The sequence below is a fragment of the Myodes glareolus genome, chromosome 11 (genome assembly GCF_982192425.1).
Source record: "Myodes glareolus chromosome 11, mMyoGla1.1, whole genome shotgun sequence".
NCBI lineage: Eukaryota > Metazoa > Chordata > Mammalia > Rodentia > Cricetidae > Myodes > Myodes glareolus.
In genome coordinates, this window is record NC_142036.1 from 56,849,070 (window position 1) to 56,866,237 (window position 17,168).

The 17,168-nt window shown below is 43.2% G+C and overlaps 1 protein-coding gene across 2 annotated transcripts in view; it reads left to right on the forward strand.

Annotated features, from left to right (window-relative positions):
* Pole2 (DNA polymerase epsilon 2, accessory subunit) overlaps nucleotides 1-13,764 on the forward strand; it is a 30,898-nt gene extending 17,134 nt beyond the window's left edge. Inside the window, exons 9-19 of one of the 2 annotated variants that reach the window (XM_048415608.3) lie at nucleotides 780-828; nucleotides 1,410-1,482; nucleotides 2,754-2,926; nucleotides 3,309-3,398; nucleotides 3,704-3,758; nucleotides 5,299-5,358; nucleotides 5,452-5,529; nucleotides 6,700-6,808; nucleotides 9,055-9,256; nucleotides 12,201-12,268; nucleotides 13,458-13,764. In XM_048415608.3, coding sequence (XP_048271565.1) covers nucleotides 780-828; nucleotides 1,410-1,482; nucleotides 2,754-2,926; nucleotides 3,309-3,398; nucleotides 3,704-3,758; nucleotides 5,299-5,358; nucleotides 5,452-5,529; nucleotides 6,700-6,808; nucleotides 9,055-9,256; nucleotides 12,201-12,253 — 942 coding nt within the window. In that variant the 3' untranslated portion in view covers nucleotides 12,254-12,268; nucleotides 13,458-13,764. The remainder of the gene's footprint in view (nucleotides 1-779; nucleotides 829-1,409; nucleotides 1,483-2,753; nucleotides 2,927-3,308; nucleotides 3,399-3,703; nucleotides 3,759-5,298; nucleotides 5,359-5,451; nucleotides 5,530-6,699; nucleotides 6,809-9,054; nucleotides 9,257-12,200; nucleotides 12,269-13,457) is intronic. The other variant, XM_048415607.3, reaches the window with a different exon arrangement.
* Nucleotides 13,765-17,168: the final 3,404 nt, after the last annotated feature.

The window sequence follows — 17,168 nt, forward strand, 5'->3', positions numbered from 1 at the left end:
GAAACATGGGAATGTAGACATACTCTTAGAGATTAAAATCCCTTAAGAATTTTTTTTATTTATTATGTATACACTATTCTGTCTGTGTGTATGCCTGCAGGCCAGAAGAGGGCATCAGACCTCATTACAGATGGTTGTGAGTCATCATGTGGTTGCTGGGAATTGAACTCAGGACCTTTGGAAGAGCAAGCAGTGCTCTTAACCTCTGAGCCATCTTCCCAGCCCCGCCCTTAAGAAATTTATAGCATGCCGAGAATGACTTATACATCGGTGTGGAGTTTTTAATTTGTTATTATTATTTAATTGAAAATTACATTTGGGGGTGTGTGTGTGTAATGTGTATCCATGTATATCATGGTATGTATGTGGATGTCACAGGACAGCTAGCAGGGATTTGTTCTCCTACCACGCGGGTGTTGAGTGTTGAACTCAGTCTTGCCAGTGTGTGTCTTTACCTGCTGAGCCATCTTGCCTTCCTGCAGCTTATTATTTAAAACTCTTTTCAGGGCCAGGCATGGGTGCCCACTTATAATCCTAACACTCGGAAAACTGAATTTTAGGGGCTTTGAGGCCAGTCCGGTTACATGTCTCAACCTTCCCTTGCAACAGACAAACAAGACCTCCCCCGCCCCCACACCCTCCACCCCGTAGCACCAGAACAACCCCTAAGAGAAATCTAAAACAACCCAGCAAAGCTAACTGAGCCTTGGGGCTCAGGCTGTATGTTGGCATCACTCCTGTCCCCAGCACAGTCGTGAACTTCCTCAGCTGCCCTGCACCAGTTCCACAGCGGCTTATACACTGAGGCGTGCTTTGTCCTGGCTGAAGGTAAGCGCATGCGTCCTTTCCGTGCCCTGCTGGACCGTAAAACTTCCGCTTGAGGATGACCCCTAATGATAGAATTCCAGCCGGCAGTCACGGTGAGCGTGTGACCTCGGCATGATGAGCAGGTGACTTTTAAACCGGCCATTAGAAAGCTTTCTGGCCTGAGGGAAAGGCCTTGAGATTAGACAGCGGAGGGACTGCACAACCGTGTGTACTGGAAACCACCCATGTGCAGGCTGTGTGGTGCGTGAGTCACAGCTTGTAAAACTGAAAAACCTTTGAACTTCATACAGTCACACAATCATGTCTCACTGAGGCAGCTGTTCTCTCTGCACTCCAGCGTGTGCTCCGAATCCCCCCGCACCCCACTCCACCCTTGTTGAGATGGGGTGTGCTTGTTTAATGTAGTTTCCCTTGTAAAATTTGGACTGTCTGTGGCTCTAGAGTTGGATATCTCAGTAAGATCGGTGACTTCTGTAGTCTAATTCATTGCTTTATGTGGGATGGATTTGTCTTTTTAGAAAAAGGTTACTGAACAGATAAAAGTGAGTTGTTACTCGTTTATTTTCTTGTTTTTTTTTTAGGTTGGTTTGAAGATCAAGTGTTTCATGTCAATGCCTTTGGATTTCCACCCACTGAGCCCTCTAGTACCACAAGGTATTCAAGCACTTGATTTCTGTGCCGCAGGGGTGTATATACTGGCAGTGGGGGACGTAACTAGTTTATCTCAGCCACTACAAGGCGTCAGGCTTTGTGCTGAAACAGAACAAGCAATAGAAACTTACCTGTCTTAGTCTAGGAGATCCCATGGCTTCTTTAGGTCTCCACAGGTACACTCTCATGTGGCATACATTCTCTCTCTCTCTCTCTCTCTCTCTCTCACACACACACACACACACACACACACACTCACAAATACTCAAATAAAAATTTTTAAAGTGAAAATAAAGGAAAAATAGAATATAAAGGCATAAAAAGAAAATGAATTTAATGAACCCATACCTTGTGTTATTATTTATGTAGGTATATAAATTACCTATATAAATTATCTACATAAATAATTCTCCTTATTGATGGAGTCTAGTCCACATGTCTGTCAGTGTGCAGTGTGTGGCCCCATGGTGCACAGAGCAATGAAACAAAATGAGTTGGCAGACATTGGTGAAGCCAAGGTAGACGGTAACACTGCCCTCTTGTTTCTGATAGAAGGGGTAGGGCAAGGACCTCAGCCTGGGGCCAGCTAGGGGGGGGGGCAGCTGAGGGGAGACTTCAGCTGCTCCCTTGGCACTGACATGTGCTGTTGTTTTAACCTTTCCTGAGGAGACTTGATAGGGCAGCTGTGGCAGGCCAGCCTAACAGCTGTGCTCGCAGCTGCCCAGTGCAACAATGGGAATGCAACAATGTTGCACTTACAGGATCGTGGGTGACCTATTGAAAAGTCTCACCCAGCATGGACGATGACTTCCCCTTTTTGAACAGATAGAGTCCATTCTTCCCGCTCTCCCAAGTTAACTTTACGCCTCCCGTGTGCGCTGTACCCCCTAAGACTGTAACCGGGCTGGATTACATACAGCAGTGAGCAGTGTCTGGAAGCTCCAGGGAGAGTCTGTTTCCTGGCCCCACCCCCTGCTGTGAAGACCGCCAGTAGACCTGACCTTGTTGATGGTCTCTTGACAGTTTTGTGGATAATCGCAGCCGATCTGATTAAAGTGGAGGTGGCTGCTGTGCTCTGAGGACAGCTTTGGAAGCGTTCATACTGAATATTCCTGTTATAGCCTGTTTTCGTGTGTACGTGTATGTTTTAAATAGTTTGCAGGCAAAATACTTCATCTCTGGAATACTGTGATGGTTGATTGTGTGTCTGGTACTGTTTTACTTTCTCAGTGAACAGACATGGTATAGGTGATAATTGTGTTATAATTATATAGGGCGTACTATGGAAATATTAATTTTTTTGGAGGGCCCTCTAATGCGTCAGTGAAGACGTCTGCCAAGCTGAGACAGCTGGAGGAGGAGAACAAGGACGCCATGTTTGTGTTTGTGTCTGACGTTTGGTTGGACCAAGTGCAAGTGTTGGAGAAGCTTCACGTCATGTTCTCCGGTACGTGTTATTTCTATTCCCTCCCAAACTGTGCTGAGGGATTGTGTCCTAAAGCTAAATGGTTGCTATTCTGTTGTGGCAGAGTGCATCTGTGGGCCCTGTGGCGTGGGAGCCTGAGGTGGGGAGTGAGCCATGATTAGAGATTAGTCTGGGCAGCGTAGGCAAACTTCTTTTAAAAGGAAAACAGAAGCAGCCCAAACTTTCACAGTTATAGCCAGCCAGATGCGGTGACACACGCCCTTAATCCTATTTCTTGGAAGGCGGAGGCAGGCGGATCTCTGTGAATTGCAGCCTAGCTATATAGTGAGATCCTGTCTCAAAAATAATTAAATCCATAAAGCAAAATTTTCTGCCATGAAAAACTATGTTCTTTATCCGCTAGGTTATTCACCGGCACCTCCAACCTGCTTCATTCTGTGCGGCAACTTTTCATCTGCACCATATGGAAAAAATCAAGTTCAGGCTTTGAAAGGTATTGAGGATCTCGCTTGTTCATAAGAGTGTTTCTAAGATGGTGGTGTACACCTTTAATACCAGAACTCAGGAGTGAAGGCAGACTCGTCTCTGTGAGTTCAAGGCCAGCCTGGTCTACAGCGTGAGTTCCAGGACAGCCAGGGCTTCACAGAGAAATTTTATATATATATAAAATATACAATTTTATATATTATATAAATATTGTATATAATATTTTAATTTTGTTCAGGAGATATATAGTTGTATTTAATTAACTGTAACTTTATGGAAATATACAAATTAAATATCTTTAAAATTTTTTAGACTCCCTAAAGTCTTTGGCAGACATAATATGTGAATACCCAAGTATCCACCAAAGGTAAAGATCTCTGGCTACCTTTTTTTTTTTTTTTTTTAACCCAAAATAGTTTTGTTTTTTTAAAAAACTTGAATAATGAAGTTTTTATCAATGATATAAAGAAATTGCCTGTAGAAAGAGGAATAGTTGAGAGTATTAAAAGATCCCGGGTTAAAATTCTCACATCATCATGTTTGTTACACTGATCTCTGGATTTATGGTGAAACAAAACTTAGGCGGGAGAGCAGCAAGTGCATTGTAGGTTGTGGTGATGCTGCTTGTTCGGAGCTGGACCTTAGTGTGATCGTCAGCGCTCTCAAGTGCGGTGATATTGTTTGTGTTCCAACACATAAAGCTTACCTGAAGATAGAGTGCAGAAGTAAGCCACTAGAGGCCAGGGAGTAGTGGCTCACACCTTTAATCCCAGGTCGCAATCTCTGTGAGTTCAAGGCCACCCTGGGCTACACTAGATTGATCCAGTCTCAAAGAGAAGCAAAGGCAGGCAGTGGTGACTCACACCTTTAATCCCAGCACTGAGGGGGTATGTGGGGGGTGATGGAGACAGGAGCGATGTCGCTGGTCGGAGAGGGAATATATAAAGCGGGAGGAGACAGGAGCTCAGATGCAGTTTGAGGACGCAGTTTGTCTGAGGATGCAGTCTGTCTGAGGACGCAGTCGGTCTGTCTGAGGACGCAGTCTGTCTGAGGACAGTCTGTCTGAGGACGTTGTCTGAGGACGCAGCCGTCTGAGGACGCAGTCTGTCTGTCTGAGGACGCAGTCTGTCTGTCTGAGGACGCAGTCTGTCTGAGGACGCAGTCTGTCTGAGGACGCAGTCTGTCTGTCTGAGGACGCAGTCTGTCTGAGGACGCGGTCTGAGGAAGCAGTCTGAGGACAGGATTGCCTATTTGGTCTGAGGATGCAGTAGAGGTAAAAAGTCTGTCTAGTGCCGGACTGCTTTGCTTCTTTCTCAGCTTTCACCCCCTAATATCTGACTCTGGGTTTTTACGAAGAACAAGAATTTGCACTACACTCAAGTGCCTCTCTGAAGATAAACTGGGCTAGCAAGATGGGTAGAGGTGCTTGCCAAACCTAGTAACTGTTCAGCTCCTGAGACCCATAACGGAGAAAACCAACTCCCATAAGACGTCCTCTGAATTCTACATGTGTGCCATAGCAGACATTAGCCCGTATATACTTATGGCCCATACATGCATGCGTTTACATGTAAAACGTACACACACGTGTAAAATTAAATGAGATCCAGTCCATCAGCCACACTAGCCACAGCAAAAGCATACTCAGTGACTGGACGGTGCGAATGCAGAACACTTGGTCACCACACTAGTATCACATAGTTTGCACTGGAGGCTTTTAGCAGTTTATTAAAATGCATGAAATAAAGAATAATTGTCGGTAGGCATAATGGCATCCCTGTACTGGGAAGACTGAGGCAAGGCTAGCCAGGACTGTCCAGCAAGGCGTCTGCAGTCCACTGCAGGCAGTGACTTGGGGCAGTGTCGCTCGCGTTATTTCTAATGGCTGATGTTGCGCTTCCCTGCAGTAGCCGTTTCGTGTTTGTTCCCGGTCCTGAGGACCCTGGATTTGGTTCCATCTTGCCAAGGTAATCTTTGTTCACACTTTTTTTCTCTTTTTTGGCAGTCAAGAGAATTGTGTAAACTTTGTAAACCCATCCTCTGTCACGTTGTCTTCCCAGGCCTCCGCTTGCCGAGAGTATCACGAAGGAGTTCAGAGAAAGGGTGCCGTTTTCAGTGTTCACCACTAACCCGTGCAGGTCAGTAGCAGGGTTTTGTGTTGAACTTCTTTTGTTCTATTTAACAATTATTCTTCTAATTTATTTCTGAAATCTGAGTAAATCTAAAAAAAAAAAATTCGATTTTGGGGTTCTCAAGGTTTGAAAAGTATTTTAACTTTATTCAAATCCTTAACTGATAGTGAATTTATGGCCTCTGGGTTCCGACAGTGCATCTAGCTGTCTCATGAACCCCATGCTTGTGGGCCCAGATAACCACCGAAATCTCTCTCTGGACGTCCAGTAGATAAATTACAGCCCCATCCTGCCCCGAGCTGCCGTCTCTCACCTATTCTTGAGCCATAACCATTGACGTTTCCCTTACACACAATTTTTGAGGTAGTCCTATCTGCTTCACGGTTCACCTTTGACCTCTGTGACCCACCGTCTTCTCTAATCTGGATCAATAACCTCTACACTGGTCTCTGGTTTCTACTCTTCCCCCGTGTAGTCTGTTTTTAACACAAGAAACCCTATCATGTCGTCCCTGTGTTGAAAGATGGGGTCTCTCATGCCATTGGCAACAGTCCGCATCCATGCAGTGTCCTCCCTGCATGACATGCCGTTCCCACTTAAATTTCCTCTCCCAGTTACTTCCTTCCCTCCAGCCTCTGCATCCCTAGCCTGCGAGCACACCCCAGTCTTAGGTGCCAGGTTATGCCTCTTCCCCTGCTCACAGTGCCCTTCTTCCAGAGGTCTTAGGTCACTGCCTGATGAGCCTTCCCCACTTTAACTCTGTCTTAGTCCCCAGCCTTCTAAACCGTTTCCTCCCCAAGTACGATTCCGCTTTGCCTTTCTCTCCTTTCCAGCATACATCAGTGTCGTGTCTTTAATTTCTCTGCCCTCTTCCCCCGTGAGAATGTCAAGTAGAGAAGACTCATAACCTTTTTCTTCTGTTCTTCTCACTTACCTTGTGCATAGCGTTGGGCACAAATTAAGAGCTTAGTAAAGGGCTGGGAGCACATCTCAGTGGTAGAGTGCTTTTGTGGGAAATGTAAGGGCTTGGTTCAAACCCTAGCGCTGTGTATAGACACACGCACACACACGTATTCAGAGAGAGAGGGGGCGGGGCCTGGATGATATTGATATTAAAAGACTTAAAATTATTATTTTCCTGAGGAAGTCAAATATTCAACTGCTGCTTTATTTCAGAATTCAGTATTGTACACAAGAAATTATTATCTTCCGTGAAGACTTAGTAAATAAAATGTGTAGAAACTGTGTCCGTTTTCCTAGTAGCAATTTGGATATTCCTACTCATGTAAGTAGTCTCCTTGACAAACTACCTTTTGTTTTATATTTATTTATTAATTTGTGTATATGAGTGTTTTACCTGCATGTTGTGTATTGAGCCGTGGTTGTGCCTGATGCCTGTGGAGAGGGCACTGGATCCCTTGAGACTGTAGTTACAGAGGGCTGTGAGCCTACATGTGGGCGCTGGGAATCGAACCCCGGTCCTGTGCAGGAGCCACGGTGCTCCTAACCACCGAGTCAGTACTCCAGCCCTTGGTCTTGTTTTAAAAGATTTACTTTTTAGTTTCGTCATTTATGTGTGATATCTTTTAAAGCATATATTCGCATGCATGTGCCAGTGCCCATGGAAACCAGGAGAGGGCACTGGGTCCCTTGGAGCAGTTACAGGTGCTGCCAAACAATCTGACATGGTACTGGCATCTGAACTTGGGTCCTCATGATGCTTAACCACTGAACCATCTCTTCGGCTTTTGTAGGTTTTTTGTTTTATTAAACTATTTTGTTTGTTTTTGTTTTTTGTTTTGTTTTGTTTTTAAGACAGTTTCTTTTTGTAGCCCTGGCTGTCCTGGAGTTCACTATGTAGACCAGGCTGGCCTCGAACTCACAGAGATCTGTCTGCCTTTGCCTCCTGAGAGCTGGAATTAAAGGCATGCACCACCACTTTCTGACTTATTGAACTATTTTAAATGTTGCATTTTATGAACTTCGTTAAGCTACTTGTTTTTTGCGTACAGTAATGGAGTTCTGTTCTTATGTCAGTGCCGTGGCTTTCCACTGAGAACCTTGAGACAGGTGGAGGGCAGAGCAAGCCAGGGCTTTCCCCTAGCACTTAGATTTACTTCATCATATGTGTATTATTTGGGGCTGGAGAGATGACTCAGTGGTTGAGCGCACTGACTTTTTCCCAGAGGATCCGGGTTCGATTCCCAGCACCCACATGGTGGCTCACAACTGTCTGTAACTCCAGTTCCAGGGACCTGACATCCTCACACAGACAAAACACCAATGCACATAAAAAAAAAATTTAAAGATGCTTATATTTCTCGTGTTTATTATGTGTTTCATATGGTATGTCCACATCAGGAGACTATGAGTGCTTATCTTGTGAATTCATAGTTCCTAGGTATACAGTTGTCACTGAGAGGTATGGAAGGAAATCATTTTTATTCTTTGTTATAAAAAGTGTTTTTTGTCTTACCGGTAGCCCAGGCTGACTGGCTACTGACTCGTGACTTACACTATGAAGGTGTTATTTTTACTTGTGTGTGTGTGGCAGGGGTGGAAAGGGGTAGGCACATGTCATGGCACACATGTGGCGGCCAGAGATCAGCTTTCCAAAGTCAGTTCTCTTTCTGCCTTTGCGTGGGCTGTGCACCCAGCTCAAGTCACCGGGCTTGCACTGTGGGTGGCAAGCCCTGTACCGGTACACTGAGCAATCCTACAGCCCCGCAAAATTGTTACAATCGTGATTTTTCTTTTTTTTAAGAGATGGGTCTTACTGAGTTACCCAGGCTGGCCTAAACTCATAGGCTCAAATAATCCTCTTAACCTCCTCTGTAGCTGGCATAGCTACATTATCATGTCCAGCAGTATCAAATTGTTATTATTAGTTATTATTATTTTAGATTTTTTAAAAAAATATTTTATTTATTATGTATACAAATATTCTGTCTGTGTGTATGCCTGCAGGCCAGAAGGGGGCACCAGACCTCATGTGGTTGCTGGGAATTGAACTCATGACCTTTGGAAGAACAGGCAATGCTCTTAACCTCTGAGCCATCTCTCCAGCCCCTATTTTAGATTTTTTGAGACAAAGTCTCCTGCTGTAGCACAAGCTGGCCTTAAATTCATGGCAATACTCAGCCTTGTAATTGGTGGAAGTACGGATTACTACACCTTTTTATTTTTTTATGAGTTGAATCGGTAAATGGCTTTATATGTGCGGTTGATTCACAATGACTAAAGGGAGGGGTGGTGTTATGAACAGTGACATTAAATGAAAACTTAGATTGTTTTTCCTAGAATATGTGATAATTTCATTCTAAGAGCAATGTTTATTGATGTTCTGTGATTCAAGACTTCCTTGTCTTTTAAATATTTTTGTAAAATTTTTACAAATTTTGCATATTTTGTAAAATTTACAAAAATTTTGTAACTAGATCCTCATGGAAATCAATACTTTATTTGAACTCCTGCTCCACTGTTTTTGTGTGCACTGAGGAGCTGGTCTGCTCTGTTTCTGTTCTGTTGTAGTTTGTCAAGACGGTCTTATCGCAGGGACATCTGACTCCGCTCCCCATCTATGTCTGCCCCGTCTACTGGGCATATGATTACACTCTGAGAGTGTACCCTGTGCCCGACCTGCTGGTCATCGCAGACAAGTATGACCCGTTCACTGTGACCAACACGGAGTGCCTCTGCATGAACCCTGTAAGGATGTCGTGGATGGTCAAGAGTATAGTGCATTTTCTTCTCACTAATTTTCAAAACTACCTGTGTGTCCGTGTCCGTGTGTGTGTGTGTGTGTGTATGTGTGTGTGTGTGTGTGTGTGTGTGTGTGACGGGGTGTGTGTACCATGGTGAGAGTCAGTTCTCTCCTTCCACCACGTGGGTCCCAAAGATGGACCCAAGGTTCTGAGGCTCAGCAGCAAGGACTTTCCCTGTTGAGCCACTTTGCATATAGCACATTTCTGTGAATTTATATAGAGCATAAAATCGTCATTGTGATAAAATATATAACTAGTCCAGCACTGATATAGTTTAGTATACATGGAAGATTTCCAGATTCTTAGTATGTGACATAACTATAAAATATTTTAATTTTCTCTTATTGTTTTGTTTTGCTTTTCTTTTTTTTTTTTTTTGAGACAAGGTTTCTCTGTGTAGCCCTTGCTGTGCTGGAACTCACTCTGTAGACCAAGCTGGCCTTGAACTAAGAGATCCACCTGCTCTACCTCTCAAGTGCTAGGACTATAGCTATGCACCACCACCACCTGGCTTAAGGTTTTAAATAACAAGCAGACCAAAATATGAAATCAAATAAGTATTTTTCCTTTCAGTGTAGCAAAGTCACACACACTGTGCAATCCCCTTTGGGAACTGCTTTCAGATCCTGTAGCCATTTCCTTAACCTTGTTGATGCTTCCCTTTTGAGGATTGTGACTTGTAGAAACTGCCCAAACGCCTGGATGAATGAGATTACATTATGCTGCACTGAATTTCATTTTTATGCAGAGCCTTGAAACTACTCTAGAATGTTCAAACTGCTTCAGTGTCTGGAAATATGATTGGCTTTAGGACTTGGAAAATATATACCAACCACACAGATAATCACATAAAATTAATTTATATCAAACAAAGTATTGTCTTTACTAGTGCTGTTTGTTTTGATTGGAGGCAGAGTATCATTGTGTAGCCCTGGAACCCTAGATAGACCAGGCTGTCCTTAATCCCAGAGACCCGCCGGCCTCTGCTTCCCAAGTGCTGGGATTAACAGTGTACCCTACTACGCCTGGCTCCTCTTGTGAGTTTTAGTCTGCATGCTGATTCTTAGGAGTTTTAAATCTGAATACTTCTTTGTTTCATCCGGGTCACATCTAGAAGCTTTATGACTTTTACTGGTTGTTTCTGGCACATGTACATCTATGTGGCTTTCTGTACACAGGACTTATCAACCTTGGCACTTTTGCATCTTGGACCAAGTAATTCTTGGTTGTAGGGGGTTTCATATGCAGTGTGGGAAACTCGGCAGCGTCCTTGCATCCCGCTGGATCCCGATACATCTTTCATTTGTGACAATCATAAGTATCCCTAGATGTCTGAGTATCTCTTGAGGGACGGTGACCCTTGGTTGGGAATCACTCTCTAAGGATCAGAATATTTAACTCACTTGGCTTCATTGCATAACATTTGTGGTCTAGTTTACCCAGTCTTTTTCTTTCTTTCTTTCTTTCTTTCTTTCTTTCTTTCTTTCTTTCTTTCTTTCTTTCTTTCTCTTTCTTTCTTCCTTCCTTCCTTCCTTCCTTCCTTCCTTCCTTCCTTCCTTCCTTCCTTTCTTTCTTAAGATTTCTATGTGTGTTTCTATGTATAAATGTTTGGCTTCCATGTATGCATGTACACCATGTGTGTGACTGGTGCTGAGGATGTCAGAAGAAGGCATTGCATTCCCTAGAATTGGAGTTATGGATGACTGTGAGCTGCCATGTGGTGCTGGGAATTGAACCTGGTTCCTCTGCAAGAGCAGCCAGTGCTCTTCACAGCTGTGCCATCTCTCCAGCCCCTCAGTCTTTATTCCATTCCAATATCCTTCCACAATGAGACTATTTCCTCACTGGATATTCTCTTTAGATATCTGTTATATCTTTGAACATTTTTGTAGTTGATACTATTTTAAAAAACAACTTACCAAAGAATTTTCCCACTCTTTGAAGTGTACGAACAATCTCCTACATCATCATTCTCTTATTCATATGTTTGGTCAGCTTCAAAACTTGACTTTGATATTGCTTCATTACTTTTTTCTCTCTTAAAAAAATGCTTTTTGGGGGGCAGTGGCAGCACACAACTTTAATCCCAGCACTCGTGAGGCAGAGGCAGGCGGATATCTGTGAGTTTGAGGCTAGCCTGGTCTACAGAGCAAGTTCCAGGACAGGCTCCAAAGCTACATGGAGAAACCCTGTCTCGAAAAACAAAGAAAAAAGATTCTTCTTATTTTTTAAGTTATACGTGTCTGTGTAGCTATGTGCATTTGAGTGCAGGTGACCACAGAGACCGGAGAGTCAGATGCTTCTGAAGCTGGAGTGGTTTTGAGCCACCTGAAGTGGGTGCTGGGAATTGAACTTATATCCTCTCAAAGAGCAGTATATGTGCTTACCTGCTGAGCCATCTTTCCAGCCCCATTTTTTTCTTTCATCTTGGTACTTACTTACAGTACCGAGTGCTTGCTGTAGGCCAGGCATTGAACTGGATTCAGACAGACTGAAGAACTTGAACCTCTGAGGTAATGTTAGGGCTTCATCATAGACATTCGCTTGTAGTTCCTGCTCAGTGGTGCTGGGGGCACTCTGGAATCCTGCCAACCCGCCATGAGGGGAGAGGCAGGGAAGGCTGCCTGAACACAGTGTCTGTCTTCTGTGCATGTTAACATTTTACAGTACTCCTGTTTCCACACCGAGCCGTGCCAGAGCATTTCCAGGGACACTTACTGTCAGAAAACTGGGCAACTTAAAAAGATTAAGATTGTGATATTTTATAGCAACCTCTAAAAAAACTACACTAACATCTATTTTATTGTCACATCTTGTAATTTTAAATTATGACTAAGAAATGTGATTCTGAAAATAGGGATTTTTTTTTTACAAGTCAAATAGTCACTTATGGACTTTTTTTTGTCTCTAAAGGGCTCTTTTCCAAGAAGTGGATTTTCATTCAAAGTTTTTTACCCATCCAGTAAGACCGTGGAAGACAGGTGAGCTTGGCTTTTTCTTGCTTTTCTATTGCTGAAAGTCATATTTTCTAGGTACGTTTAGATTTTCCTTGTATGTCTGCAGCGGCCTACTGGGAATGCTTTAGACTGAACAGTAGTCAGGCTAAGTTCTTGCTTGGTTTGTTTCTGTTGATAAGAACTTTTTAGTGACTTCTCAGGCTGACAACTGAGGATGCTTCCTACTCCCCCCCCATAGGTCAGTCCTGTCTTTCACAGGACTGTTCTCAAAGCCTAGGCAAACTAAACTGGCAGCAAAGTAGAGAGACGCTAGATGTGTGTAGTGATGGGTTCAAAGGTCAGAGAGGAGAACTCGTCACCTGGTGCATGGTGCCAGAAGAGGGCATCAGGTCCCCTGGATGGAGTTAGAGGCCTCTGTGAGCTGCTGCCCGATGTGGTGCTGGGAACTGAACTCTGGGCCTGTACGAGAGCATCAAGTGTGTTAAGCCATTTCTCCAACTCCCAAGCCACTTTTTTTTTTTGAAAGGGTCTCACTATGTAGCTGGAATTAAAGGCATGTGCCACCATACCCAGTTTTTTGAGTACATTTTTTTTGCTTTGTTTTATTTTTTGAGACAGGGTTTCACTGTAACTTTGGAGTCTGTCCTGGAACTAGCTCTAGTAGACTAGTCTGACCTCAAACTCACAGAGATCCGCCTGCCTCTGCTCCCATGAGCTGGCATTAAAAGTGTGCGCCACCACTGCCTGGATTTTTTGTTTGTCTGTCTGAGTACATATTTTTAAAGCACACCCTTCTCCCCCAATTTATACTGCTGTAGATTGACCTCGGGGTCTTGGACATACTAGGCGAGCATTTTACCAGTTAGGTGTGTATCCACCCAGGCTGGCTGGTCTCGCAGTTCTACCTCAGCCTCCAGAATGCAGGACTTGTGAGTGTGTCTATCACACTCAGCTTTCATTTCCTGTGTTTTTGTTTGAACCAGTCTTAGCTGGCTTACAACCTACTGTGTAGCCCAGGCTGGTCTTGGAACTTGAAGCAATTCTTCCTTTTTTTTGGTTAGACTACCTTTATAAAGATGTATCCTTTTAGGAGACCAGGTTCGATGTGAGACATATGTTTAGTGTTTTCTCTTGAATTTGTGTATGTATTGATGGAACTAAGTATTAAGAAATGAGTGATAATATTTAATTTAATTTTATTTTTCTATTTCAGCAAACTTCAGGGCTTTTGAGACTCATGAGAATAAAGGAAATGAATTTTCTTATTTTTATCTTGTGTAATTTGTATATTAAATTGTAATAAAGTTATGGCAAACCTTAGAAAGTTCAGCACAAGTTGTATTTAATAAAATTTGATGTTATATTACACTTCAGAAAGTTTTATAGAAAACTATTTTCTCTGCAGTCTCTAAAACATGTAGATATTTTCAAAATGTAGCGATTACATATTTGTGCTTGTTTATTTCCATGCTAGTCACAATCCGTTCATTTTAGAAAATAAATATTTAATATTTTGAGAAGCTTTTCAGTCTTACTTGGGTTATTGGCACCATAATTGTAATAATAAATTCACACGTTTTTGAATTAGTCACAAAAATTCTTTTTACAAAATTGAGAAAAATCTGTTTTGGGGTGTTGGTATTATATTTACAACATAATTACCCATAACTGTTTTTTGGCAGTGGAAATTTTTAATTATCATTCCCATAGTTTTACACTTATAAAACATAAGGTTTTTGTTTAGTTTTTGGCTTTGCTGAGGATTGAACCCAGGACCATCCACACTGCTAGGTAAGCGCTGCACTACTGAGCGACACCTGGAGGCAGTGGTCTGCTTTGAATCACGTGTTTCACTGTTCTGTGTGAAGACAAACTAAAGTGGCTGGACACCAGACGGGGAGCAGGTTGTTACATGGTGACTCAGACCAGGCGTGGAAAGCAGCAGATTCTGGGCCTACGGTAGGGCAAGGTAGGGCTTGGTAGCTGAATGGCAGTGAAGGGTGGGTGAAGAGGAGTCAAGGATATATTTAGTTACAGGCCTGAAAGCCAGGGAGACCTCAGGGTTGAGAGGTGTCAGGGTTTCTGTCCTGAACATGGTGAGCTGCCTGGCCAACATTCAGGTGGAGAATTCTAATGTGTGGATCTCCAAGGCTCAGTGGTCAGGTATGAATGAAGGTCTAATCTTGTAGGCAATAGTTACCCCAAAGTGGATGAAGTTCGGTTTTGAACTCACAAGTTTTCTGTCCTTTCCTCCTACGTGCTGGATTATAGATATGCACCACCATACCTGGCATAAGGTGTGTGTGTGTGTGTGTATCAATGCATCTTTGCCAGCTCTATACAGTTGCTTTTTCTGTGGTACAGTGACTGCACCTGAACCTACCAGTGCCTCAGCTGCCTCCACATAGGAAGGCAAATGTTTTTTTACTAAGTCCCTGTCTTTTTACTTTTATCAATAAAGACTCGGGAATCAGATGCTGGGGTGAAAATCCACTAGCTCAGGGAGGCAGAGGGAGCACCTAGCTGCTCCTCCTTGGTCGTCATCCCAGAAAGCTTTCTTCTTCCTCCACCTAAAACAAAACCTCCAACCCGATGTCCCCTCAGATGTCCCCTTCTACTTCCGGTGGCTCTCTCCGACTTCCTGACTTCACTTGCTCTCTAAGGTTGCTCTGCCTCTTGACCTACTGTTGATTTTATTTAAATAACGCAATCTCAGGGTTCTCAGTGTGATCAAATATCCCACGACAGTATACCCAATATAAAAACATACCGTGATTAAGAAAGAAGCCTACCCTGGAAGACCATTCTTTTCCAGACACAACACTCCTCTCCCTCTTTTCAGAACAACCATTAGTTTGGTAATTTTTTTTAATTTTTATGATTTATTTATCTTTTATTTTGTGTGCATTGGTGTGAAGGTGTCAAATCCCCTGGAAATAGATTTTCAGACAGTTGTGAGCTGCCATGTGGGTGCTGGGAATTGAACCCCGGGTCCTCTGGAAGAGCAGTCAGTGCTCTTAACCGCTGAGCCATTTCTCCAGCCCCGGTATTTTCTTTCTTATTGACACAGTTGTATAGCCCAGTTTCTACCAGTGAGGTTTACTTAGCCACATATTTATTGATTATGTAATGGATTCCCAGCCATACGCATTATTTTGCATATAATATTTCTTCTATATGACATTACAGTAGTGGCATTCATTAGTATTGCTGTATAGCTGATGTGTGCTGGAAATATGCTGTTAATTACCCATTTGATTACGAATGAGAGTTAAGCTATTTTCTAGTATTTGAGGATTACTAACCAATAGTGCTATATATATACACACACACACATACACTGTAAGGGGCTCAGTGGATAAGATTGCCTACTGCTCTTCTAGAGGGTTCAAGTTCAGTTCCTTGTACCTACAGTGGGTGGCTTACAACCACCACAGTCCAGCACCAGGATATGTCTTACTCTTCTGGTCTTAGTGGGCACCTGTACTCCTATGCAGACACACACAACTGAAAATAAATCTTTAAACTGTGTGTTTGTGTGTGTACAAACACATCTAGTACATAAGTTGTGGTGATGTTTCTGCTAGACGTTTACCTCGAAGTGGAGTTTTTCATTATATGCATTATGTTCAATAGTAATTTCTACATGTGATTGTTCCAACATGCTTCCCCAACATGAGAGAGCACCAGTGGTTTGGGGTCCTTAGAGCACAATGATTTTAGTTTCTCAAGTGCTTTAGCATTAACTTACCAGGTTGGCAGGATGACTTGGTGGCTAAAGCATTTGCTGTGTGCAAGCTTGGCCACAGCCTGAGCTGGATCCCTGGCACCCACAGCGGAAATAGAGACAAATTCCCAAAAGCTGTCTTCTGACCTACACATGTGCTTGAACACAGGTGCATACACAATGAAATAAATTCCCAAAAGAGCATTAGCTTACCTACGTAGTAGGCAGAGTAAGGGGCTTGGTAAGGTCGTCGAAGAGCTCTTTGGAAGCATGATGAAGACGGGGAGGGGTGAGCCAGCCCTGCGGTCCCGTGTATGAGAGCAAGGAAAGCAGGAAAGAACAGGAACTTTGAGTACTGACATCAAGAGAATGCTTGCGACTGCTGAGAGATGGAGAAACGGGAAGGAAAGGATAATTGTCCAGAGTTCTGCTTTCAGCCATTCCAAGCCTCCAGGATTTAATAATTGTTACTCAAATGGAGACATCAGATGCACAGTTGGATGAGTCTGGAGTTTAGGAGTGGAAACAGAAGTTGGTTGTTTGTGAGATTATTTTGGGTCTTTTTTTTTTTTTTTTGAGACAGGGTTTCTCTGTGTAGTCCTAGAACTCCATCTGTAGACCAGGCTGGCCTTGAACTCAGAGATCCACCTGCTAGGATTAAAGGTGTGCACCACCATGCCCAGCTGAATACATATAATATTTATATATTTGTGGAAGAGATGATGTGGGCTGGAGAGATGGTTCCGAGGTTGAGAGCATTGACTGCTCTTCCCAGCAACCACAAAGTGGCTCACAACCATCTATAATGAGATCTGGTGCCCTCTTCTGGTGTGCAGGCATACATGCAGGCAGAACACTGCATACATAATAAATAAAATCTTAAATAAGTAAAATTTAAAAAAAAGAGAGATGATGTAATGCTGACAAGGTGCTGTCGCAGTCTTGGGACATTCTTAAAATTAACAGAGGAAGACGTACAGAAACGACTGGAAGAATAGGAGGAAGGCTCGGGTGCAGCTCAGTGGAAGGGTGCTTGTCTCATAAACGGGCCCTGGGTTTGGCCTTGGAATGCTCTCTCTCCCACACACAAAAGGATGCGTTAAGAGAAAAACTTAGAAACAGTCTTGTGATTGCAGTAATGCCAATGTAAACTGTGCTAAATGCTGTACACATAAAACTGACCCTGGACTGGCCAGC